Source organism: Staurois parvus, unplaced genomic scaffold (genome assembly GCF_062004578.1).
Source record: "Staurois parvus isolate SC_StPar_1 unplaced genomic scaffold, SC_StPar_1.0 ptg000586l, whole genome shotgun sequence".
In the NCBI taxonomy this organism is placed as follows: Eukaryota; Metazoa; Chordata; class Amphibia; order Anura; family Ranidae; genus Staurois; species Staurois parvus.
In genome coordinates, this window is record NW_028318382.1 from 498,554 (window position 1) to 520,598 (window position 22,045).

General features: G+C 40.7%; 1 protein-coding gene across 1 annotated transcript in view; it reads right to left on the bottom strand.

Annotated features, from left to right (window-relative positions):
- LOC149450005 (cytosolic purine 5'-nucleotidase-like) overlaps positions 1-22,045 on the bottom strand; it is a 65,804-nt gene that overhangs the window by 17,243 nt on the left and 26,516 nt on the right. Inside the window, exons 7-13 of the mRNA XM_089692407.1 lie at positions 18,949-19,042; positions 16,094-16,147; positions 14,365-14,448; positions 14,240-14,281; positions 6,695-6,805; positions 6,499-6,565; positions 590-760 (exon numbers count right to left, since the gene is read on the bottom strand). Of these exons, the coding sequence (XP_089548533.1) occupies positions 590-760; positions 6,499-6,565; positions 6,695-6,805; positions 14,240-14,281; positions 14,365-14,448; positions 16,094-16,147; positions 18,949-19,042 (623 nt within the window). The remainder of the gene's footprint in view (positions 1-589; positions 761-6,498; positions 6,566-6,694; positions 6,806-14,239; positions 14,282-14,364; positions 14,449-16,093; positions 16,148-18,948; positions 19,043-22,045) is intronic.

A 22,045-nucleotide genomic window follows, 5' to 3' on the forward strand; every position in this document is an offset into this window, starting at 1 on the left:
TTGTCTGAGTTGTAGGTGGTTTACTTGGAGGATAGAAACCATTTAGATTTACCACTATTTGTTCCCTTTCAAGGCAGATGTCTAAAGTATAACTAAAGGCAATTTATTTTGTTTTGGTTTTGAACAGAGTGGAGAGAGATAACACCTGTCAGTTTTTACTGCTCAATGTTCCCCAGCTAGAGAGATTTAACCTTTATAATTGTCCTGTTTACCATATTTCCACAAATGAAAGTAAAAGAAAATCCAAATTTTGGTTTGTCCTCCAGTGGTGATACTCTTTGGTGACAGCCAAAGATTCCCTCACTTTGGAGGGATTTCTTCCCACTTCCTGTTTTGGCTATGGGACAGGAAGTGAAGGGAAATATACCTAATAGGACACAGATGATAAAAAGGTTATGACCTCCCTTACTTTATCTAAAATGAAAAAAAAAGTTATACCTTTAGTTCTGCTTTAAATACCCTTTATCAATAGCCTACACTTGCCCCTGTAGTATGAATCTGTGCTAAATCTTAGAATTGCTCTGGAGATTCTGGAAATGATGGTCTGTGGATGTCCAAAATCTTCCCCTACAACATTACTGATACTCACCACTTTTCTCAGTCCAGATACTAAGCTCTTTGGCCAGCTCAGGCACAACTAGAAACGTCCTCCATCCCTGCCTTTTCTTTGACTTCAAAATGTCCCCAAATATGTGATCTCCCACGTAGAGGATTTCCTTCCCCTTCACTCCAAGGAGGTCACCCACAATGTCTGAAGAACCTGGCAGAGAAAGATTGGGGAATTAACCAAACTGGAAATGTTAATCAGAGGTATCCATACATTTGTCTTATATATGAGCACATACAGTACACAACATCTTTTTTGAGTCTATACCATTGTATTGTATAATGATTTGGAAGATGATCAGCTCCAGTGTCCTTCTATGAAGCTGTGGTGAACGCCATGCCGAAGAGGGTTAAAGCAGTGCTTGAAAATAATGGTGGCCACGCAAAATATTTACACTTTGGGCCCAATTTGGACATTTTCACTTAGGGGTGTACTCACTTTTGTTGCCAGCGGTTTAGACATTAATGGCTGTGTGTTGAGTTATTTTGAGGGGACAGCAAATTTACACTGTTATACAAGCTGTACACTCACTACTTTACATTGTAGCAAAGTGTCATTTATTCAGTGTTGTCACATAAAAAGATTTACAAAAATGTGAGGGGTGTACTCACTTCTGTGAGATACTGTATCTGAATACAAATTCCAAACATCCAACATGTCTAAAGGTTTTCACTTATCCAGGTCATGGTATATCAATGACAGTTAAGCAGTTCATAGATTATGGAATTTTTAATCAATTCCCCTATAAACACAGCTAATGTTGATAGGGGAATCCCTCCCAAAGCGCTATTGTGTTCTGACGGCGGGGAGCCTTTCCAGTCGGCAGAACACAGTGATTACCGTTAGCGAGCCTTTCCATCGATCCATGGTAGACTTTAGTTACATTCAACTGGACTTGTTCTGTAATGCTAAAGACATTTGGTAGCTTATCCACTTTTTCAGCTCTAACGAGTGTCATAAAAATACCATAAAATTTATACCACCACAGTTAGAAAAAAGTTTCTCTTCCCATTGTGATTGGATCATCATGTCGGTTGACGCTTGAATAAGCTACAAACATATTCAAATCCATCTGAATGTGACTAACTACTACTAGATACTAACAGTTTTGATAAAAAGAAATTTGTATCAAAAAGTACCTTTAGACAAAAGAAAGTAAAATGAAATATCTCCTATGACAAGTTCCTATAAAGACATGCCTGTTTCCCTGCAGTTTATTCCATTCCCAATCGTTATTTTAATTTTTTTGCAAATGCAAATTTAAAGGCAAACAGGATAGCAAAACTGAATGAATACTTCAAGAATTATTTTAAAACTTGAAAAACAAGCATAAACACTCTGCATTCCAGGTCAGTACTTTGCGCTGGTATGCACATATGCGTGCAAACATACACATATGAGCATAAATATTAATGGAATTTACATAGGAATGTTCTGTACGCGTTAATGCTCATACGCACAAATACGTACAAAACGAACGTCTGAAATTACGTCCACAAATGCCAATGCTCAAGCATCAGTAGTACCATGTGCAAGAGGCCTTAAAGTGGTTCTAAAGCCTTAAAGTTTTTCACATTAATGCATTCTATGCATTAAGGTGAAAAACCTTCAGTGCTGCAGGTCCCCCCAGCACCACCTATTTGTTACCTGAGCCAGATCCAGCGATGTGCAAGAGAGCAGCGGTTCTAGCCACTGTCTCCCTCCTCATTGGGCAGATTGATCATATACAGTCATGGCCGAAATTGTTGGCACCCTTGATATTTTTCCTGAAAATCAAGTATTTCACACAAAAAAGGTATTGCATTAACACATGTTTTGCTATACACATGTTTATTCCCTTTGTATGTATTGGAACAAATATAAAACAGAGGCAGAAAAGCAAATATGACATAATGTCACACAAAACCCCAAAAATGGGCTGGACAAAAGTATTGGCACCCTTAACTTAATATTTGGTTGCACACCCTTTGGAAAACATAACTGAAATCAGTCGCTTCCTATAACCATCAATAAGCTTCTGACACCTCTCACCCGGAATTTTGGACCACTCTTCCTTTGCAAACAGCTCCAGGTCTCTCTTATTGGAAGGACACCTTTTCCCAACAGCAATTTTAAGATCTCTCCACAGGTGTTCAATGGGATTTAGATCTGGGCTCATTGCTGGCCACTTCAGAACTCTCCAGCGCTTCTTTGCCATCCATTTCTGAGTGCTTTTTGACGTATGTTTGGGGTCATTGTCCTGCTGGAAGACCCAGGATCTTGGACGCAAACCCAGCTTTCTGACACTGGGCCCTACAGTGCGACCCAAAATCCTTTGGTAATCCTCAGATTTCATGATGCCTTGCACACAGTCAAGGCACCCAGTGCCAGAGGCAGCAAAACAACCCCAAAACATCATTGAACCTCCACCATATTTTACCGTAGGTACTGTGTTTTGTTCTTTGTAGGCCTCATTCCGTTTTCGGTAAACAGTAGAATGATGTGCTTTACCGAAAAGCTCTATCTTGGTCTCATCTGTCCACAAGACGTTTTCCCAGAAGGCTTTTGGCTTACTCAAGTACATTTTGGCAAACTGTAGTCTTGCTTTTTTATGTCTCTGTGTCAGCAGTGGGGTCCTCCTGGGTCTCCTGCCATAGCGTTTCATTTCATTTAAATGTCGACGGATAGTTCGCGCTGACACTGATGCTCCCTGAGCCTGCAGGACAGCTTGAATGTCTTTGGAACATGTTTGGGGCTGCTTATCCACCATCCGGACTATTCTGCGTTGCAATCTTTCATCAATTTTCCTCATCCGTCCACGACCAGGGAGATTAGCTACAGTGCCATGGGTTGCAAACTTCTTGATAATGTTGCGCACTGTGGACAAAGGCAAATCTAGTTCTCTGGAGATGGACTTGTAACCTTGAGATTGTTGATATTTTGCCACAATTTTGGTTCTCAGGTCCTCAGACAGTTCTCGTCTCCTCTTTCTGTTGTCCATGCTTAGTGTGGCACAGACAGACACACAATGCAAAGGTTAAGTGAACGTCTCTCCTTTTTATCTGCTTTCAGGTGTGATTTCTATATTGCCCACACCTGTTACTTGCCCCAGGTGAGTTTACAGGAGCATCACATGCTTGTAACATTCTTATTTATCCGCAGTTGTGAAAGGGTGCCAATACTTTTGTCCAGCCCATTTTTGGAGGTTTGTGTGACATTATGTCGAATTTGCTTTCTTTCCTCCCTTTTTTTGTTTTGTCCCAATACACACAAAGGGAATAAACATGTGTATAGCAAAACATGTGTTAATGCAATACGTTTCGTGAGAAATACATGATTTCCTGGAGAAATATCAAGGGTGCCAACAATTTCGGCCATGACTGTATGTAGTGTTTCTAACCTGCTCTACCAGTTTTGGGGGGGTTTGTGAATGGCAGGGAGGCTTTTTTGCTGTCTTGAGGGCTCTGTGGAAGAAGGAAGTCAATAACCTTCCTCCTTCCTCAGTTCACCGGGGATTCTTTCCTCTCTCCCTGATTCTCCACCTCTGGGCTGAGATTGCACCTTCATTAACTGGTCATTTCTGTTTCTGTCAATGACAGATTCTGTGTGCTGAGATGATCAGCGAAGAACATGTTCTCCGCTGGTCATCTCAGTTTCATAAATCGCTAATGAACTGAGATGAGATCATCAGGAGCGCAGCTCATCTCAGTTCCATAAACGGACACCTGAGGGTGTGTCAGTGACTAACTGTATGAGGGGATGAGAGATGCTGCACACTACTAGCTCAACAGGTGAAGATAAATGTGAACGACCTCAGCCATGAGCTCCTTCTGAGGCTTGCCTCTGATCTATTATGATGCAGGGTGTGACGGGAGTGACTTTGGGTGGGGAGCCCATGGAACACAGCTCACTTTAGAGAGGTGGGGAGACCCCTGTCTCAGCTCCCCGTATCCCTCTTATGTGTAAGTCACCCTGTGCCTGTTAGGGGTGCATGGTGAAATGTCCTGATATTGTGTAGACATGTATAGGTGGGGGTTGTTCATTGTTTAATGCCATGTGGTTGTATCTCATTGTTCCATTGTGTGTCTTGCTTGGGAGCAAACTATTATGGGATGTGTTTTTGTATTGGCTTGGTGGGGGGTGTTTCTGGCAGCCCTTCCCCCTGATGGGACTGCCTGCTGATGTGTTTCTTGTTGTTACTGGGTGTGTATTGCCCCGCCCTGTGTATATATTTTGTCTCTGTGTTAAAATAAAGTAGTCTATTTTCTGATTTATTTCAAGACTGGTCACGTCTAGTCTCGTATGGCCAGTGGTGGTGTCCATGGATCTGTGTTCGGACAGGGATGCGGTAGTCTAACAGAAATACCCTAGTGCAGTCGGGGGCCAGTTCCGTTACACAGGGTATTGTCATTGACCGTTTCACCAAAAGTGGACTTGCATTTTGCACATTCACCTTCCATACATTCCCCCAGTACCCTATTTCCCACAAGGCCCCCATACCCAAATCACTTTGTATCAGTGTGTAAGCTTCAACCTAGCTTAGAGTTTACACAGAACTTAGGGAACGCCCCTACCGTCACCACCATGTCCTACATTATGGTGCTCAGGTGTGAGGAATGGTCTATCTAGTACAGAGCACTGCCATGTCAGAGGCAGAGAAGAGAGTCATATATTTCCCATACCCAGACATGTAAGGTAAATACAGGTTCCTCATCATGCCTGTTATTGAGCAGGTCCTGTCACTTTTCTTCTTATAAATTAAGCATGGATTCAATTAAAAGAAGTGAAGAAAAGTTAAATCATCAATCTGGCTATATTGAATGATTTGGCAGTAAATACATACAAGTAGTTACACTGTGTATGTTCTGTATTCACATCATTGTGTTGAGTAGGGAGCCATATATTGAGCATTCACTGCAATTACTTCCTTTTTTGTACTTTTGTCAATAAGGAACAGGAAGTGTCTCATGCCTTATAAAAATAAAGATTTCCCATCCACCACTGCATTTCCACTTTAGCTTCCAGAAGAACACACCAGTGAAGATCTCCCTTTGATACACATATGCCTGTAAGTTCATTTGTTGTGTTTGTTAAAGTCACATATATCTAGATTGCATTTAAATGTATTTAATGTGATTTGTAGGTAGCTATTTGCAAGAAATGTGTTCATTGTATGCATTTGTGAGAGATGTGTCTACAGTCATATTGTAACTTCAGTTTGTTATTGTATTGCAGTTTTACGGAAGTAAATTCAGTTTTGGAATGAAACACAACGCTGCTCCTGTCAGTTGTGTTAGCTAGCTGTCAGCTAACCTTTAGTAGGACAACATAGTGTACATAGAATGGAGAGGGATTAAAACACCTATTAGATTTTTATTGCTGTCTATGCACCTGTTAGAGAGATTCAGTCTCTCTATTTGTCATGTTTACCAATATCACCTAAAGTGAAAGGCAATGCCAAATTGTGGATTGCCACCAAAACAGGGATGGAGGTGAAATTTTCCAATTGGGACACTAGTTCTGGTGACCCTGATGAAAACCAGGAATTCCCTGTTTTGCAGGGATTTCCTGTCACTTCCTGTCTTAGCTATGGGACAGAAAATGAAGGGAAATTTCCCCAATGTGACCCGGATGGCAAAAAAAAAAAAAAAAAACTTTACAGGGGTTATAACCCTTCCTTACTTTATCCAAAATTGGGAAAAAAAGGTTTGCTTTTAGTTTTACGTTAAAGAAGATCAGACACTAACTATTGACTGAATAAATTTGCACCAAAATGTCCTGTATTTCCATCCTGTCATTACCCCTACTTATTCATCCTACTTTTCATAAGGACGTACAAATATCTATGATCAAAGACCAAGCATCATGGGGCTCTCCAAAATGTACTGAGGGGAAAAACCCAGGACACCTACCTCCAGAGTACACTGCACAGTGCTGGTGAGGACCTGTGTAAGTTCCAATCTTCAACTTTCCATTATCCTATAAAAACAACATTGATTGTGTAAATTGCCAAAGACCAAGTTAATTTATTTCCATTTGGTTTAATTTCACAAAGATGATTTGAGCTATTGGAACAAATCAAAATCTGTTTTAAAATCCAGATCTTACTGTGTTGACTTGACGCAGAACTGTCCCCTCAGCAAAGAAGAGTGGCTTTCTCGTGTCCACAACAATCAAATCAAAATATGAGCGCCATCTTTTCCCGGTTGGGTCTTTGTACTACACAAGAGTAATGAATAGAGGAAGAAATATTACTGAACTCAACATTGAGCAACATTTATCAGACACAGTTTAACTTTTAAGAAAATGGTTTGACTTACAATCTCCAAAGCTGGGAGATGGCCTGACTCAATAATCTCACTTTTGTCTAACAGTTCTATTCATGCATTGTAGTTATCATTACAATTACACAACATGCCAAACATAAAAAGCAGATCTTTGTATTTTGCTTCTAATGCAGGCCATAGACGGGTCATTTATCGGACGAATTTTCGTCCGCACAAAAAATCGGCCGATATTCACGCCGTTAGTGGGGCCAGCCCGTCGGCCGTTGTTTTTATAGGTCATGCTGGAAAATCCATGAAAAATGGCCGTTTTTGGTGGCAGCATCAGCAACGGGCCCGTCTATGGTCAGTCTTACACTAGCCTTGCACAGTATATCCAGTCTGATTGAACTGGACAGAATTCACTTACAGTTGTGCAGTGTATAACATATACTATAATATTCACTGAATCTGCAATCAACAAATTATTATCAACTTGTCTAAAAGAGATAAGTATTTAATGTATATGCAATTCCAAGCAATAAAAGCTTATAGACTTTTTACAATGTAATTTTCAACACTAAATTGGTAGTTTTCGTTAAAAAAAACCTGGTAACTCTGACATAAAAGGCCTTTGTTCAGATATTTCATATTAAAGGTGACAACACTTTGTCCATGTCTCTCAAATGTGCTCCAGAGTTGTCACCCTGTCACATAGACTTCCAATAGAGGCTAAAAGTGACTGCGTCAGCACACTCTCCACAGCCATGGTCCACTGTGGTCACCATCAGGAAACCTATTTTGAGAAGTGCCATGAAAGCCGTCACTGTAAGTAGATAGGAAGCAGTTCCTAGAGGCTGCATGTAATCAATAGCACTGAGTTGTAATTAAGGTTAAAAATGATGAAAACAGGTATTTTTCGTCTTAAAATCATTGCAACCATTTATAATGCACAGTGCTTTAGCCAACTAATTGTCCTTCAGGGTATAAGCCTGGGTTCACACTGATGCGGTGCGGAATTTGCAGCGTTTTCCGTGCGCATTCCGCACTGCATCACAATCGCACCCCATTCATGCGAGCTGCTGCGGGTGTGTATGTTAATTTAACAACACCAACAAAACGCAGTGTGATGAGCAGAATCAGATCGCATGGGTGTGAATACCCATGCGATCCGATTCTAGTGAAGACTTGTAGTTTGACAACAGCTGGAGGGCCGCTAGTTTGACACCCATGTGCTAAGGCAACAAGCCAGAACCTGGATTGACTGCACTGTCACTGGTGCTAGTTACAATGTGTTGGAAATGCACTAAAACACATTCCATAAATATCACAATGGTGCCGCGCTCCTAATTGTTATTAATTAAATATCATAAAAATTGTTTTAAATTAAATCCATATAATAGTGTAAACACAATATATATATAAAAAATGAAGTGCACCCATAAAGTGATAATTAATTTTTTATATATATATTGTGTTTACACTATTATATGGATTTAATTTAAAACAATTTTTATGATATTTAATTAATAACAATTAGGAGCGCGGCACCATTGTGATATTTGTTGAATTTTTATGCACATTGGATGAGTATGTGTTTGGTGCTGACGAACCTATCTTATAATTAATTGGTGGCTCACAAGATTTCTATTTCAAAACACATTCCATGTTTTCATGAACTGACATTGCCACCAAATGGGGCTAAAATGTAAATTGATGCACAACAAACAGACCTGCCAATGCACTAGCTTCATTAAAAATAATGGCAAAGCTATGTGCATGCATTGATGGGCATTCCAACACCTGTTAATGAGCATAGGTGTGCACAGGGCCTAGGTGTCAACCTATTATAAGTCCCTGATTGAGGTGTTATATTTTTTGTAACCTATTTCTCTGTAATATGTATCTATGAAATGAGCCCTTCCCCTGCTGTTTACAGTCTAATTCAACCACGTGGGGCACTGATTGTAGAGAGCATATCCACGGCGGCCAGAAGTTAAGAAGGGAATTAAAGTAGGTTTATACCGAGTTATACAGAACAGCTGAGCTTCTTCTTTTACTAAAACTCCAGCCATCCGAAACCTTCAGACACTTACAAGTGGCACTTGGTAGTCAAGTTTGAAGGTACTAACAAACATTGTCCAAAATATCAACGCTTGTTACCTTCAGCTGTGTACTTCAGATTAATTAAGAGAAAACCAGGGTGAATCCTAAAACAAATAGAGTGCTAATTACAAGAGTAATGAGGATTTGGAGGGGATTAGGAGGGTATCAGCCTAACCTGACACAGCTGTGCTTGAATAGCACACACTTCATCACACAGGCCTGGTGTACTGTCAGCCAGTAACATAATAATCAAGATATGTCACAGATAGGTCCCCAATGTCCCAGAACAGGTGATTAAATCATTGAAGAGCCAGACAGAAAATAATACAGTTAAGTAAAGTCGTCTATGTGCATTTTATACCCTGGTCTGTTTAGAAACCTACAGGCGTAACAGCATATACAGGTCCAGAATTCCTTTTTAGGAAACATGCTAGAGAAATACAAGGCCATTGCTGATTCCCTTCTGAAAATGCTAGTTACCTGTCTCTCTTTCAATGTGGTTCTTGCAACCATTAATGTGGAAAAAGCATGTGAAAAGTAACTTGTTTATTGTAGAACGAATTAAAGCCAATGGATCAGTATAACAACCAGGCAATTATAATTTTTTTTTCAGAGGGAGAGGTCAGCAACTGCAGCCTGTCACATGGGGTGGACTCAGCTTGTGATCTGCTTGCTCAGCGGGGGGTTTGTCTGTTGATCCCCAGCTGAGGAGGGGTCCATGTCTTCTCTGCTTATTCAGCCTGGGTTCACATATATGCAGTGCGGTATCTCACCGCATTCCTGTGCAAATCACAAGTAATTTGTGTGCAGTGTGATTGGAGGCATTATTATTATACAGGATTTATATAGCACCAACAGTTTGCGCAGCGCTTTACAATATAAGGGAGACAGTACAATTATAAAACATTTCAGTACAGAAGGAATAAGAGGGCCCTGCTCATGGAGCTTACAATCTAAAGGAAGGGGATACATTTTGTATGGCTCTGATCGCACCGCAACCTCACCAAAAAGGTGCAGGACCCTTTTTTGGGCCAGCACTAGAATCAGATCGCATGGGTATTCACATCTATGCGATACGATTCTGCACATCGCACCGCATTTTGTGGACCGCTTTTGGGGTGTTGTTAACTTAACATACACACCTGCAGCGGTTCGCATGAATGGGGTGCGATTCTGATGCGGTGCGGAATTCGCACAAAAACCGCTGCAAATTCTGCACCGCATCAGTGTGAACCAGGATTCAAACACATCCCGCTCTGCTCTATGGGCAGTCGGATGTAAATGGACGGGCTGTCCTTTTATATCTGACTGCCCGACGATCTGCCCAGACAGAGGGAAATGGATCCCCTTCCATTTATTTTTGACAGATCAGATTGGAGATAGGCGGGTGTAAACGAACAGAAGTTCTTTTACACCCAATGCTCCATAGAGAAGAATGGAGGGTCCGATCGGGTCCGCCTGAAAAACGGACAGACGGACCAGCCCGAAATGTTCATGTGTAAGGAACCTAAGGCAGAATTCACACCTCTGCAATGCAGAACCATGTAGTAGAACATGCATGATACTAGGCATTACTGCAACAAACGGTAAGGTCACTCACACACTGAGCATTTGCTCAACTCCTCTGCATGCCTTTTCGCCTGGTAGGAGAAAAGCAGCTTAAAAAATTTTGCAAAGCCACGTGTTACACACACATTTAGGTGTGTTCGTGTGTTAATATATTCTATTGGCCAGAATATTAATTTATTCTGGTCGTTAGAATGTGTTAACGCCCAAATGCACCAAAGTGCTTCTAGTGTTTATATACGTTTATATGCGTTCCGTTTTTTTTTCTCTCCTGAGCATGCTGGTAAAGTTACTTTTTTTCTGGCTGTAAATGTTCCCCTCGTTGCCTGTAAATGCCTATGTGTGCATGACATTGAGGTGCATTTACAGGCAAAAAAACCCAGCAAACTTTTTTCAAAGCGGCATAAGGCTTGGTTCACATATGTGTGGGTGGTGCCGCTGCGGATCTGCACGAAAATCCATGCAGCCGCACCACCCGCACAGAGGAATGCGGACCCGCGGGCGGGTGCCATTAGTTCTACTGGCACGCTGCCCACACTGGAAAACACAACCATACTGGGGACTGAGGTTCCCATGCGGGCTGCGTTTTCCAAAGAAGTGCAGGGACTTCTTCCCTGCGTGTCACCGGGCACGGGAGTCCATTTAAATAAATGGGCTCTCATGCCCACACAAAACGCGGCCCGCACGGCCAGGGGTAACACAGGAACTGTGATGTGTTGCATCGCACTTATTTCTAGAGAGTAGGTGTGTAAATTAATACAAGTCGATAGGGGACCCAGTGCATTATTGACTGGGCGTGTATAATAATAATTTTTAGAGGGGCCCCAATACACGTCCCCAACCCACCCCAATGGACCTGCATTTTAGCATGCCACAATTCACAGATGTGAACCATCTGTGTGTTGTTGTGCTTTGGCAAAAAAAGGGAGCAAATGCATGAAAAGGACAGCTGTAATACTACTGCAGCCCATTCACAATGAACAGGCTGTCTTAGGCTAAGTTCACACCTATGCAGTTTGCGTTTGACCCATTTCTGCAGTGCGGTTTGTGTTGTGTTTTTGCTCTTATGTTTGTGACTCGTTTTTGATTCGTTGTGTTTTTTTTTTATTGCTAGGCAGATCTAAAACACCGCAAAAATGCACTACATGCTTTGCTGAAGCATTTCCATTGAAGTCTATAGAACCAAAAATGCAACTTTTTGCATTCAAAAAAGTTCCTGACCCTTTCCAAAATATGCACCGGGTGAAAACGCAGAGATGTGAACGTGTCCCATAGGAAATCATGTTAAATGGACTGTAGCATGTTTCTGCAAAACACTGCGCAAAACGCTTAGGTGTGCACCTAGGGATATGGCAGTGCATGCTAACATGCCACATAATGTATGGTAATGCTACAATGTTACAAATCTTACTATAAATTGGTTTGATAGATATGTGCACACCTATAATATTATCAGTGTGTATTTGTGTAAATTGGCCAGTTTAATCCTTGATCTTGCCTGAGATACTATGGATACATAAACTGATGGATGAACTGGGGTACTCTAGAATGTTGATCACCAGTGCGCGTGTATATAAATATATCTCTTGTCATGTTGTTTTCCTATTGCTACAGGAGACTGTACGTTCTCTCGTCCTGTAATGAATGCGTGACAAATCCCAATGTTGTGATGGGCATTACTAGGAAAGGCTCAGGTTTATGGGGGATTTCTCACCGCCCTCTGAAGTGGGTATCCAGCCTAGGCAGCTCCTAAAAATAATCAGGTGCTCCAGTTATATCCACCTGTTGTTTTGTTGCAAGAAGTCAGGAATGGCTTAAATGTATCCAAGACAAGGCTTTGTATTATAAGAACTATGAGGCCCACTAATCAAAGTATCCAGAATAGTTGCCTATATTTCACCATAGCAACCAATTAAATCCAAATCCTCACATTCCTTTATTGTCTGGTGCAAGTCTGAATCAGTTGCTATGCAGAAAGAGAGTTCTTATTTCGATCGCTTTGATAAATGAGGCCCCGTGTTCATCTAAAACAATTAGAAGTGACTATTTTTAATCTAGATCACAAACACTAGAAGGGAGCTGCAGGGCTGTCTTAATAGCATCATGGGCCCCTGGGCAAAGTAATGCACTAGGGCCCCTAACAATTTGTCCCAATTTACACACCTACTCACTAGAATTAAAGTATAAATAGTTGATAGAATTAAACATACATGTATTGGTACTTTAAAAAAAATAGATTTTAAACAATAAGAAAACATGCCATAAATCAGACTAATCAACACAAGGGCACAGTACGGGGGAAGAGGGTGAGAAGGGCACAACACAAGGGGAGTCAGGAGGGCACAACACTGGCATCAGGAGGGCACAGTACAAGTTCTGAGTAGCTGACCAGGCCATCCTCGATCATCTTAGTAAAAAGAGTGACTGTCCCGGCAAATCCAGGACAGTTGGAAAGTGTTTTTTCTTTTTTATATATTTGAGGTACTTGTATAGTGCCATCAATTTACACAGAACTTTACATATATCTCATGCATTCACATCAGTACCTAACCCTCAAGGGGTGTACAATCCAAGGTCCCTAACTTACATTCATACATACACATACTAGGGATAGTTTAGACAGGATCCAATTAACCTACCAGCATGTCTTTGGAGTGTGGTAGGAAACCAGAGAACCTGGAGGAAACCCATGCAGGCACAGGGAGAACATGCAAACTCCTGGCAGGTGGTGCCTTGGTTGGGATTTGAACCAACGGCCCTAGTACTACCAGGTGGAAGTGCTAACCATTTAGCCACTGTGCTGACCAAGTATAATGTATTGCTAGATTATCATGGCCCCCCCATGCACCTGGCATTAAGACAGCCCTGGGGAGGTGTTGCTCGTATGGTCAACAGTAGAGATCTTGTGTAGTTGGGCACAGCTTATGCACTGAAAGACATTTGGGATGGTTCTGACTCCTTCTGAGCTGCTTTTGTATTGTCTTTGACTTGACCTGGGGAAAATAGCAAACAAATGTCCATGCACACTTGCAGTGAGCTACATTGCAGTGAAGTACAATGTACTTGATCTGCTGCAAGCACACTGCACTGCACCTGTCACACTTGGCACAACTGAAAAGGAGAAGATCGTGTTTTCCATCTACACATTTAACACGCCGCTGAAAAAGGGAAACAATGTTAGCAGCTTTCAGGCCCTTCAGTTAGAAATTAATGTACCGTTTCCAATTGCCTGGAAGTAACTCCCTTGTGAACATCATGCCACTGATCATTTGGTTACAATCAAGGTGCCAACACTCTAATCCTCTAAACCTGAGTTTTCCATAGATATGAGAACATATGTGTATGCTGGCATGATTTGACTGCCCTCTGGCACTTGTAAGGGCAAAGCACTCCATGAACAGGAATGTTTGGTTTTGCTAAATGTTCCTGGTAAGAGATAGAGAATGGGGGATGTAAAGTGTGCAGACAAACTCTAATTTTGCTGCTCTTCTTCCATAGAAACAATAGTGATTGGAACAGGTTTATATTTGCTCTGTTCTAAGCTTTTACCTTAACTTGAGTCTAATTGTAATTCTGTCCCTTTTGACTAAACATAATTTATGGCTAAACCTGTTAAGGCTACCCAGTCCAAATCTGTGTCCATAGTAGGTTAGTTTGACTAATCTTTAAAAATGGTGTCAACACTGCTACACAAATAAGATAAAGAAAGTATACCAACCTTATCTTCTTTGTCATGGCCAAACAGATAGGACATAATAGCCTAGGGGGAAGAGGCAAACAGTGAGGCTGTGGAAATTACACATTGGTGATGTCAGGTCCTTGAGGATGCAAAGTTATACTCACATCTGTATATTTGTAATCACTGTTTGTGGCTAGAAAAATCTTTCCCACCTCTCTCATCCGACTCAGCAGCAAAGGTATTCTGTCCTAGAAAGGAGAGGAAAATGCAAACATATCAGAACAATATGAATATATATAAATGTAAATAAAAGTGCAGTGCTTATAATTAACAAATAATAAATCATATATCAGAACAATATGAATATAAATAAATGTAAATAAAAGTGCAGTGCTTATAATTAACAAATAAAAAATCATATATCAGAACAATATGAATATAAATAAATGTAAATGAAAGTGCAGTGCTTATAATTAACAAATAATAAATAATATATCAGAACAATATGAATATAAATAAATGTCAATAAAAGTTCAGTGCTTATAATTAACAAATAAAAAATCATATATCAGAACAATATGAATATAAATAAATGTAAATAAAAGTGCAGTGCTTATAATTAACAAATAATAAATAATATATCAGAACAATATGAATATAAATAAATGTTTCGCCAGTTTGGGCAGGTGTTAGTTGTTTTGTTCCTCCACTTTTTTGGTCTTTATATAAGTTAAGTAAGGCGTCACTTCTGTTAGGCCACTCCTGCTGATGATGTCAGCTCTGACGAAACGCGTCGGGCGGGGCCACGGGTTTTGCACAACATAAGCGGAGGAGGAAAACATTGTGAAGACTGTATGATCACTGCTTGGCTTTTATACACTCTTGTGAGTAGTTTAATCTTTAATAAATTGTGAGTCCCTAGTGTTTCTATTTACGTTTATTGATATCATTGAGATGCTACGCCAGGAGGAACTTTGTTATTCAAGATGTACATATCCCAAGCATGGATTGATTCGAAGCCTTTATTGACCATACCCTAACTGATGGTTGTATCATTTGGTAAGGGTCCAATCACATGCACAGTGGTGGATTGATTGAAGTGTCCAGTTCTTTTTACCTTGATTCACATAGATTTGGAAGATTCTTTTTATTTTCTTCGTGAGGATAGCACTGAACTTGCACTTTTTATGGTGGACTTTTCATGGGAATTTTCTGTTTGCATTATATTTGTTTGTATATGATATTGCACAGTTTTATAGTATTTATTATTTGTTAATTATAAGTGCTGCACTCTTATTTACATTTATCCTTTCGAATTTGTATCATTACTCTTGGTGCTAGCTGCTACTACATATTGTTGCATCTGAGAGCAGAATTTTTATATATACATGAATATAAATAAATATGGGTATAGCATTCAACTGTCCCTTATTTAGAGGGACTATTCAAAATCCTAGTGGCTGCCCCTCTGCAATATTGAACAGTATTTCAATATCTACCATTTACATACCAAATGTGTTTTACTGCACTACATCTTTCATCCAACTGCTAAATTATTTGTTATTTTGAAAAACCAATATAAAAGAATACACAGTTTTTCTGTGTATTCTCAGGTTCTTCCACAATCTAAAAACTTACTAATAGGTTAAAAGAGAAGTTAAGGTTGTTTTTTTTTTTTTAAATTATACTTACCTAGGTGGATGCAGCATCGGTCCAATGCTTTATATGTCCCCCGCCAGCCCTAACACTTAGAATTGAGCAATCAAATCCTTGTGTCATCCAAGGCATGGTTAACCCAGAACAAAATGCATCCAGTAAGCTAAGCAACCAAATGCAATGCACAAATAACATGAACAAACAAAACATCTTAAAATGAAAACAAAAAGAACTTACATCTTTGAGTAGGTATTTATCTAGATTCTTTAGTGTTTTCTCCTTCAGGCATCCCTATGGAAAATTATGCAAGAGAATTTAGAAGTGGATTACAACCTCTAGAGGATATTATATAACTGTATTCAGAAGCTTGTGAAATGTCAAGCATCTCTGAAAATATAGGTGTTGGCCTTCTGCACATGTGTTAGCCTTATGAGCATATTCAGAAAGCAAATGCATTGACACTCTAAGTAACTCCCAACCTGCACTGTTTTACACACTCCTGACCCCTGCAGTATTTGCATTTCATATTTCTGACCACTGCATTCTGGATGCTATATTGTAGAACAGTTGCTGATCGTTCAGTAATCAATTATTATGTTAATGAAGTACTTCTTTAAGACTATGTGCAGGCAGAAAAGTATATGCAATGGAAGAGTTAATTTTTTTGCAAATTATTATTATGAGGTTGATATGTAGATATATATATTTACAGCACAGTAGTTAAAGCAGAGTTACAATTGAAAAAATAAAAGTCAGCAGCTACAAAAACTGTAGCTGCTGACTTTTAAAATACTGACACTTACCTGTCCCTCGGTCCTGCGGTATCCTCACCACCGCTGGTTTCATTGGGCGTCTTCTCTCCCCGGCATCGGCATCTTCAGTGTGGGCAACCGGCTGTGACAGTTTGCGGCTTCACAGCCGGGTACCCACTGTGCATGCGCGAGAAGCGTTGCGCTTTGTGAATGGCCCCGTAGTCTTCTGGGACCTGTCACGTGTCCCAGAAGACTACAGGGAGGGAGGATAACTTCCCATCACCTTATGCGATCGCAGCGTAAGTGGGAGCGGGTACCTGTCAAATTCAGATGCACACTCCCCCCCCGCTCCCCAATGGTGCCAATCCTTAATGGGGAGTGGGGGGCAATGCAAAGCCTTAAAGCAGAACTTCCCCTTTTGGGTGGAGCTCTGCTTTAAAGAATATTGTTTGAACACAAGGACTGTTGTATATGTTACCATGTACATAAAGAGTCAATTTTACCACAACTACAATTCACCGCAGCATACTTTGCCAACAATCTAATTATTTTCTCTTAGTGCCCAGGGCGGAATCCCCCCTTCCCTGGGAAAATTATCTATGGCTGTGAAGTCTACAGTACCCTGCAATGCTGCTAACTTTTTTTTTCCCATTGCCATGCTTTCTAAATGTATGAGCTGCCCTAAAATACGGCATGTTAATACGTAAAATATCACACTGATTCAGGACAGGCGGTAATTAGACACTCCCAGAAGAGGGGAGGGCTATGACATGGCAGAAGGGAGGGGAAACTGTGGCTGTGCTTAGTAATTGACTCTTCCTGATTTCCCTAAAATTTGAAGGCATACTGAAAATGAATAAATAATTGTTTATGCATCATTGTTCATGCTGCACGTATTTAATATACTTAACTTTGTGGTTTTATCTTCAGTTTATCAAGTTGCTTATGGGATATCCTTATTCATTAATAACTTTGGCTATAAGCAAAAATTTTTCCAGCCAGTTTGTTAAATAACCAGCCATTACTGGGCGACAATAACCAGCCATGACTGGGCGACAATAATTAATTAATTAATTACAGGTACTTCTATAGCGCCGTCAATTTACGCAGCGCTTTACATATATATTGTACATTCACATCAGTCCCTAACCCTCAAGGGGCATACAATCTAAGGTCCCTAACTCACATTCATATATACACATACTAGGGCCAATTTAGACAGGATCCAATTCACCTACCAGCATGTCTTTGGAGTATGGGAGGAAACAAGAGTACCCGGAGGAAACCCACGCAGGCACAGGAAGAACATGCAAACTCCAGGCAGGTAGTGCCGTGGTTGGGATTTGAACTAACGACCCTAGTACTGCCAGGCGGAAGTGCTAACCATCTAGCCACTGTGCTGCCCAGCCATGCTATGACTGGGCTACAATCATCTAATATCTACTAGCACCTCAAAGCTTTGGCTAGCATTGCACTTTAACCAATGGCCAGCTTGTTTACTATACTGAAAATCGCGTTTATAGAGATTCAAATGTTTGTGGCCACAGAGTTCCCAACATAATGTATAATGTAAATGATGTGTATTTCAGATTACAGGAAAATAACTGATGAAATGTGATGAAGCAGTTGGACATCATGCCCTACCTAAAGCATTGCCATCTTTGGCTAAGGCCTTTGTAGCCTCTCCACAGGGGCGGACTGACCATTTGGAAACTCGGGCACTGCCGGAGGGCCTGGGGTCAGTAGGGGGCCCCATGAGATGCCCCTGGTACATTTTTCATAGGCTTTTTTGAGTTTGGGCAAGGACACAGGGGCCCCATGATCCCCTATTGCCCGGGGGCCCCATGAGTTGTCAGTCCGCCCCTGCCTCTCCATAACTCTGGGCCTCACTGTTTTCAGAAATACCTGACATATCCTTCCAAGATAAACTTTAAAAGCTGACACAGGGATAAACCTCTTGGAGCTTTGCTTGCTTTATGCTGGAACAGGCTAACAAATGGGAGGATAACAATAACAATGACCATTAATTGGGAACAGACTGTTAAAACGTGACATTGTTTTTGAACCCGTAATATGGCCAGAGGAAAAACGGATGTGTTTGTTCAGTCTGAATGTCAGCAGTGATGTGAATTCACATGAGTATTTTAATGTGATGAGAAACACACATCAGAGGCCTGGTTAGGGTTGTGTACCATGAACATTGTGCCTCAACTAAGAAAGGCGTAGAGTGATGGCATTCATACGCTTATCTCCTCCACATTGTGTTTCTGGTGACATGTTGCCTACACACATGATAAAGAGATAGTAAGTATATCTTCCAAACCCCTCCCAGGCTCTTACCGATTCATGCACATAGTCCATTGTATCTCGAACGTCCTGGAACATGCTCTTAAAGGACATGAACAGATTGCCGTGTCTGTAACCAGTGTCATAGCTGCAGAGGAATTTAGGACACTGACAATTAGGTCTCTACATTTAAAAATGTAAATATTTTTAAAGATGTGATTTTAATAATGTGTAAATGTGAACATTCAAATGTGTCTCTCTGCAACTACTGGAAACTTTGGTTGATGTCAATGGAAGTTCCAGAAGTTACAGGTAGCCATCAGTCATTACATGGATAGGGAAAAGTCAGTTCATAACATTAACCGCTTGTCGACCGCCCTATAGCAGGAATACTGTTACAGAGCAGCAGCGGTGCGCAAAATCACATATATATATATATATATGTAATTTTGCATTTCCGGGTAGGGGGTGTGCGCTAGCCCTACCCGCGCTGCCATTTGCGACTGTGGCTGTCAATCACCGGGCCCCAGCTGGTAATTACTCGCCAGCGCCCAGTGATTTCCGAGGATCTTTGACGGGGAGAAGGACTGTTTTGTTTACTAACAGTTCTCCTCCCTGTCAGCTTGGGCACACTGCTGTGGATGGCTGTGCACAGCACAGCCATCTACAACAGAGTGATTACAGTGAATCACACACATCCCGACCCCTAGCAAAACACTCCCAGCACACAGTTAACCCTTTGATCATCCCTCATGTTAACCCCTTCCTGCCCAGTGCCATTATTACAGTGTCAGTGCTTCTTTTTAGCACTGATCACTGTGTTTGTGTCACTGGGGATGTCAGTGACACCAAGTCAGTTCCCCCCAGTGTCAGAACGTCCGCCACAGTCCCGCTATAAGTCGCAGGTCAGCAGTCTTTCCCATGATTGTGATTCCTACTGAACCAGACTGAGAGACCATTTAAAGGCTCAGGAACCCTTTGCAGGTGTTACGGCTTAATTAGCTGATTAGAGTGGGACACTTTGAGCCTAGAATATTGCACCTTTTCACAATATTCTGATTTTCTGAGATTGTGGATTTGGGGTTTTCATGAGCTGTAAGCCATAATCATCACAATTATGACAAATCACGGCTTGAACTATCTTGCTTTGCATGTAATGAGTCTATCTCATATAATAGTTTCACCTTTTAAGTTGCATTACTGAAATAAATGAACTTTTGCACAATATTCAAATTTTTCGAGTTTCAACTGTATATACTGCCATTTGTAAACGCTATAGCTTTCACGCAAACCAATTAATTTACACGTATTTGGATTTTTTTTTAGCAAAGACATGTAGCAGAATACATTTTGACCTAAATTTATGACAAAATTTTATTTTTTACATTTTTTACTGGACATGTTTAATAGCAAAAAGTCAAAAATATTTTTTTTTTTCAAAATCGGTCTTTTTTTTATAGTGCAAAATATTAAAAACACACAGGCGATCAAATACCACCAAAATAAAGCTCAATGCGTGGGACGTAAATTTCATTTCAGTGCAGCGTTGCATGACCACTCACTTGTCAGTTAAAGTAACACAGCGCTGTAACACAAAAAATGGCCTGGTCAGGAAGGGGGGTAAATTCTCTGGAGGGCAAGTGGTTAATGAAAGATATATTTGTTTATGGCACAGTTCTTTTTCTGGTTATGCAGATATTCTAAGCCTCATTAGCAGTGTATAACACTTTATCGTAGTATACCCTGGATTCAAATAAGCTTCACAAGTACTGAAGCCATGACCACCATAGAGAGTAATTGTCTCTATGGAATGTAATTTACATACCTTTCCTTTTAGTATTCAAAGCCTTATATCAGCTACTTTTTAAATTTTAGATAATCTTGGGAAGAGATACACTTTTAGTCAGATTTTGTGATGTCTGTGAGGCAAGGGAGGGCATCGTTCCCAGAACAAAGCATACACAACAAAATAAACATGGTCAAAAGCTCTATAGCTGGCCATAGATGAGTCAAAATTTAATAGAGACTGTACGATTTTTGAACCATCTATGGTCGTTCCCATTTGAGAGGAGTCGACCTAGTGATAATCTTCTCTCAAACAGGACTGTTGGAAAATTGGCTGCGGTGCTGATCAGTGTATTCTGGCAGTGGAGGAGTCCCACTGTCAGAATACAATAGCCCAACGGGGAAGATTCCTTCATCCACCTCAAATGTGTGGACGGGGGAGTCTGTTCATTTTTTTTTTTTAATCAGCCAACTGGATTAAAGAAAAAATCTGTCTATTTATTTCAGGTACTTATATAGCGCTGTCAAGTTATGCAGCGCTTTACATTACATTTAAGCTTATATTGTACATTCACATCAGTCCCTAACCCTCAAGGGGCATACAATCTAGGGTCCCTAATTTACATTCATATATACACACACTAGGGTCAATTTAGACAGGAGCCAATTAACCTACCAACATGTGTTTGGAATGTGGGAGGAAACTGGAGTATCCAGATGAAACCCACGCAGGCACAGGGAGAACAAGCAAACTCCAGGCAGGTGGTGCCATGGTTGGGATTCGAACCAGTGACCCTAGTACTGCCTGGCAGAAATGCTAACCATTTAGCCACTGTGCTGCTCATCTATGGCCAGCCTGATCTTTTCTCACTCTGCTAAAAAATAGTTTTATTCTTGTCTCAGAGTGAGATTGTAAGCTCCCAAGATCAGGCCCTCCTAACCCTCTTGTATTGAACTGTATTGTTGCTGTATTGTCTCCCTTTATATTGTAAAGCGCTGAGCAAACTGTTGGCGCTATATAAATCCTCTATTATAATAATAATAATAATAACTGTCCTAATTGGCGATATTTCTCATCACTTCCTGCCCCCCCCCCCCCCCATACAAAAAGCAAAAGGTTTTGTCTTGGGTTGGGCTTTAAAGTGAATCTGGACCCAGATCATGCACACTGAAGTACATACTTATGCTAAACAGGTTGTAAAAGTACTTTAAAAACAGCTCTCATCCATCTATGAAGTTATAAGCATTGTGGAGAAATGTGGTTTTCAAAGTTCATAATACAGTTATTGAAATCTTGGCTTTTTTATGGGGAGCAGATCTTGGCAGCTTGATAACCAAATGTAAACAACCAGCAGGTGTTTCTAAG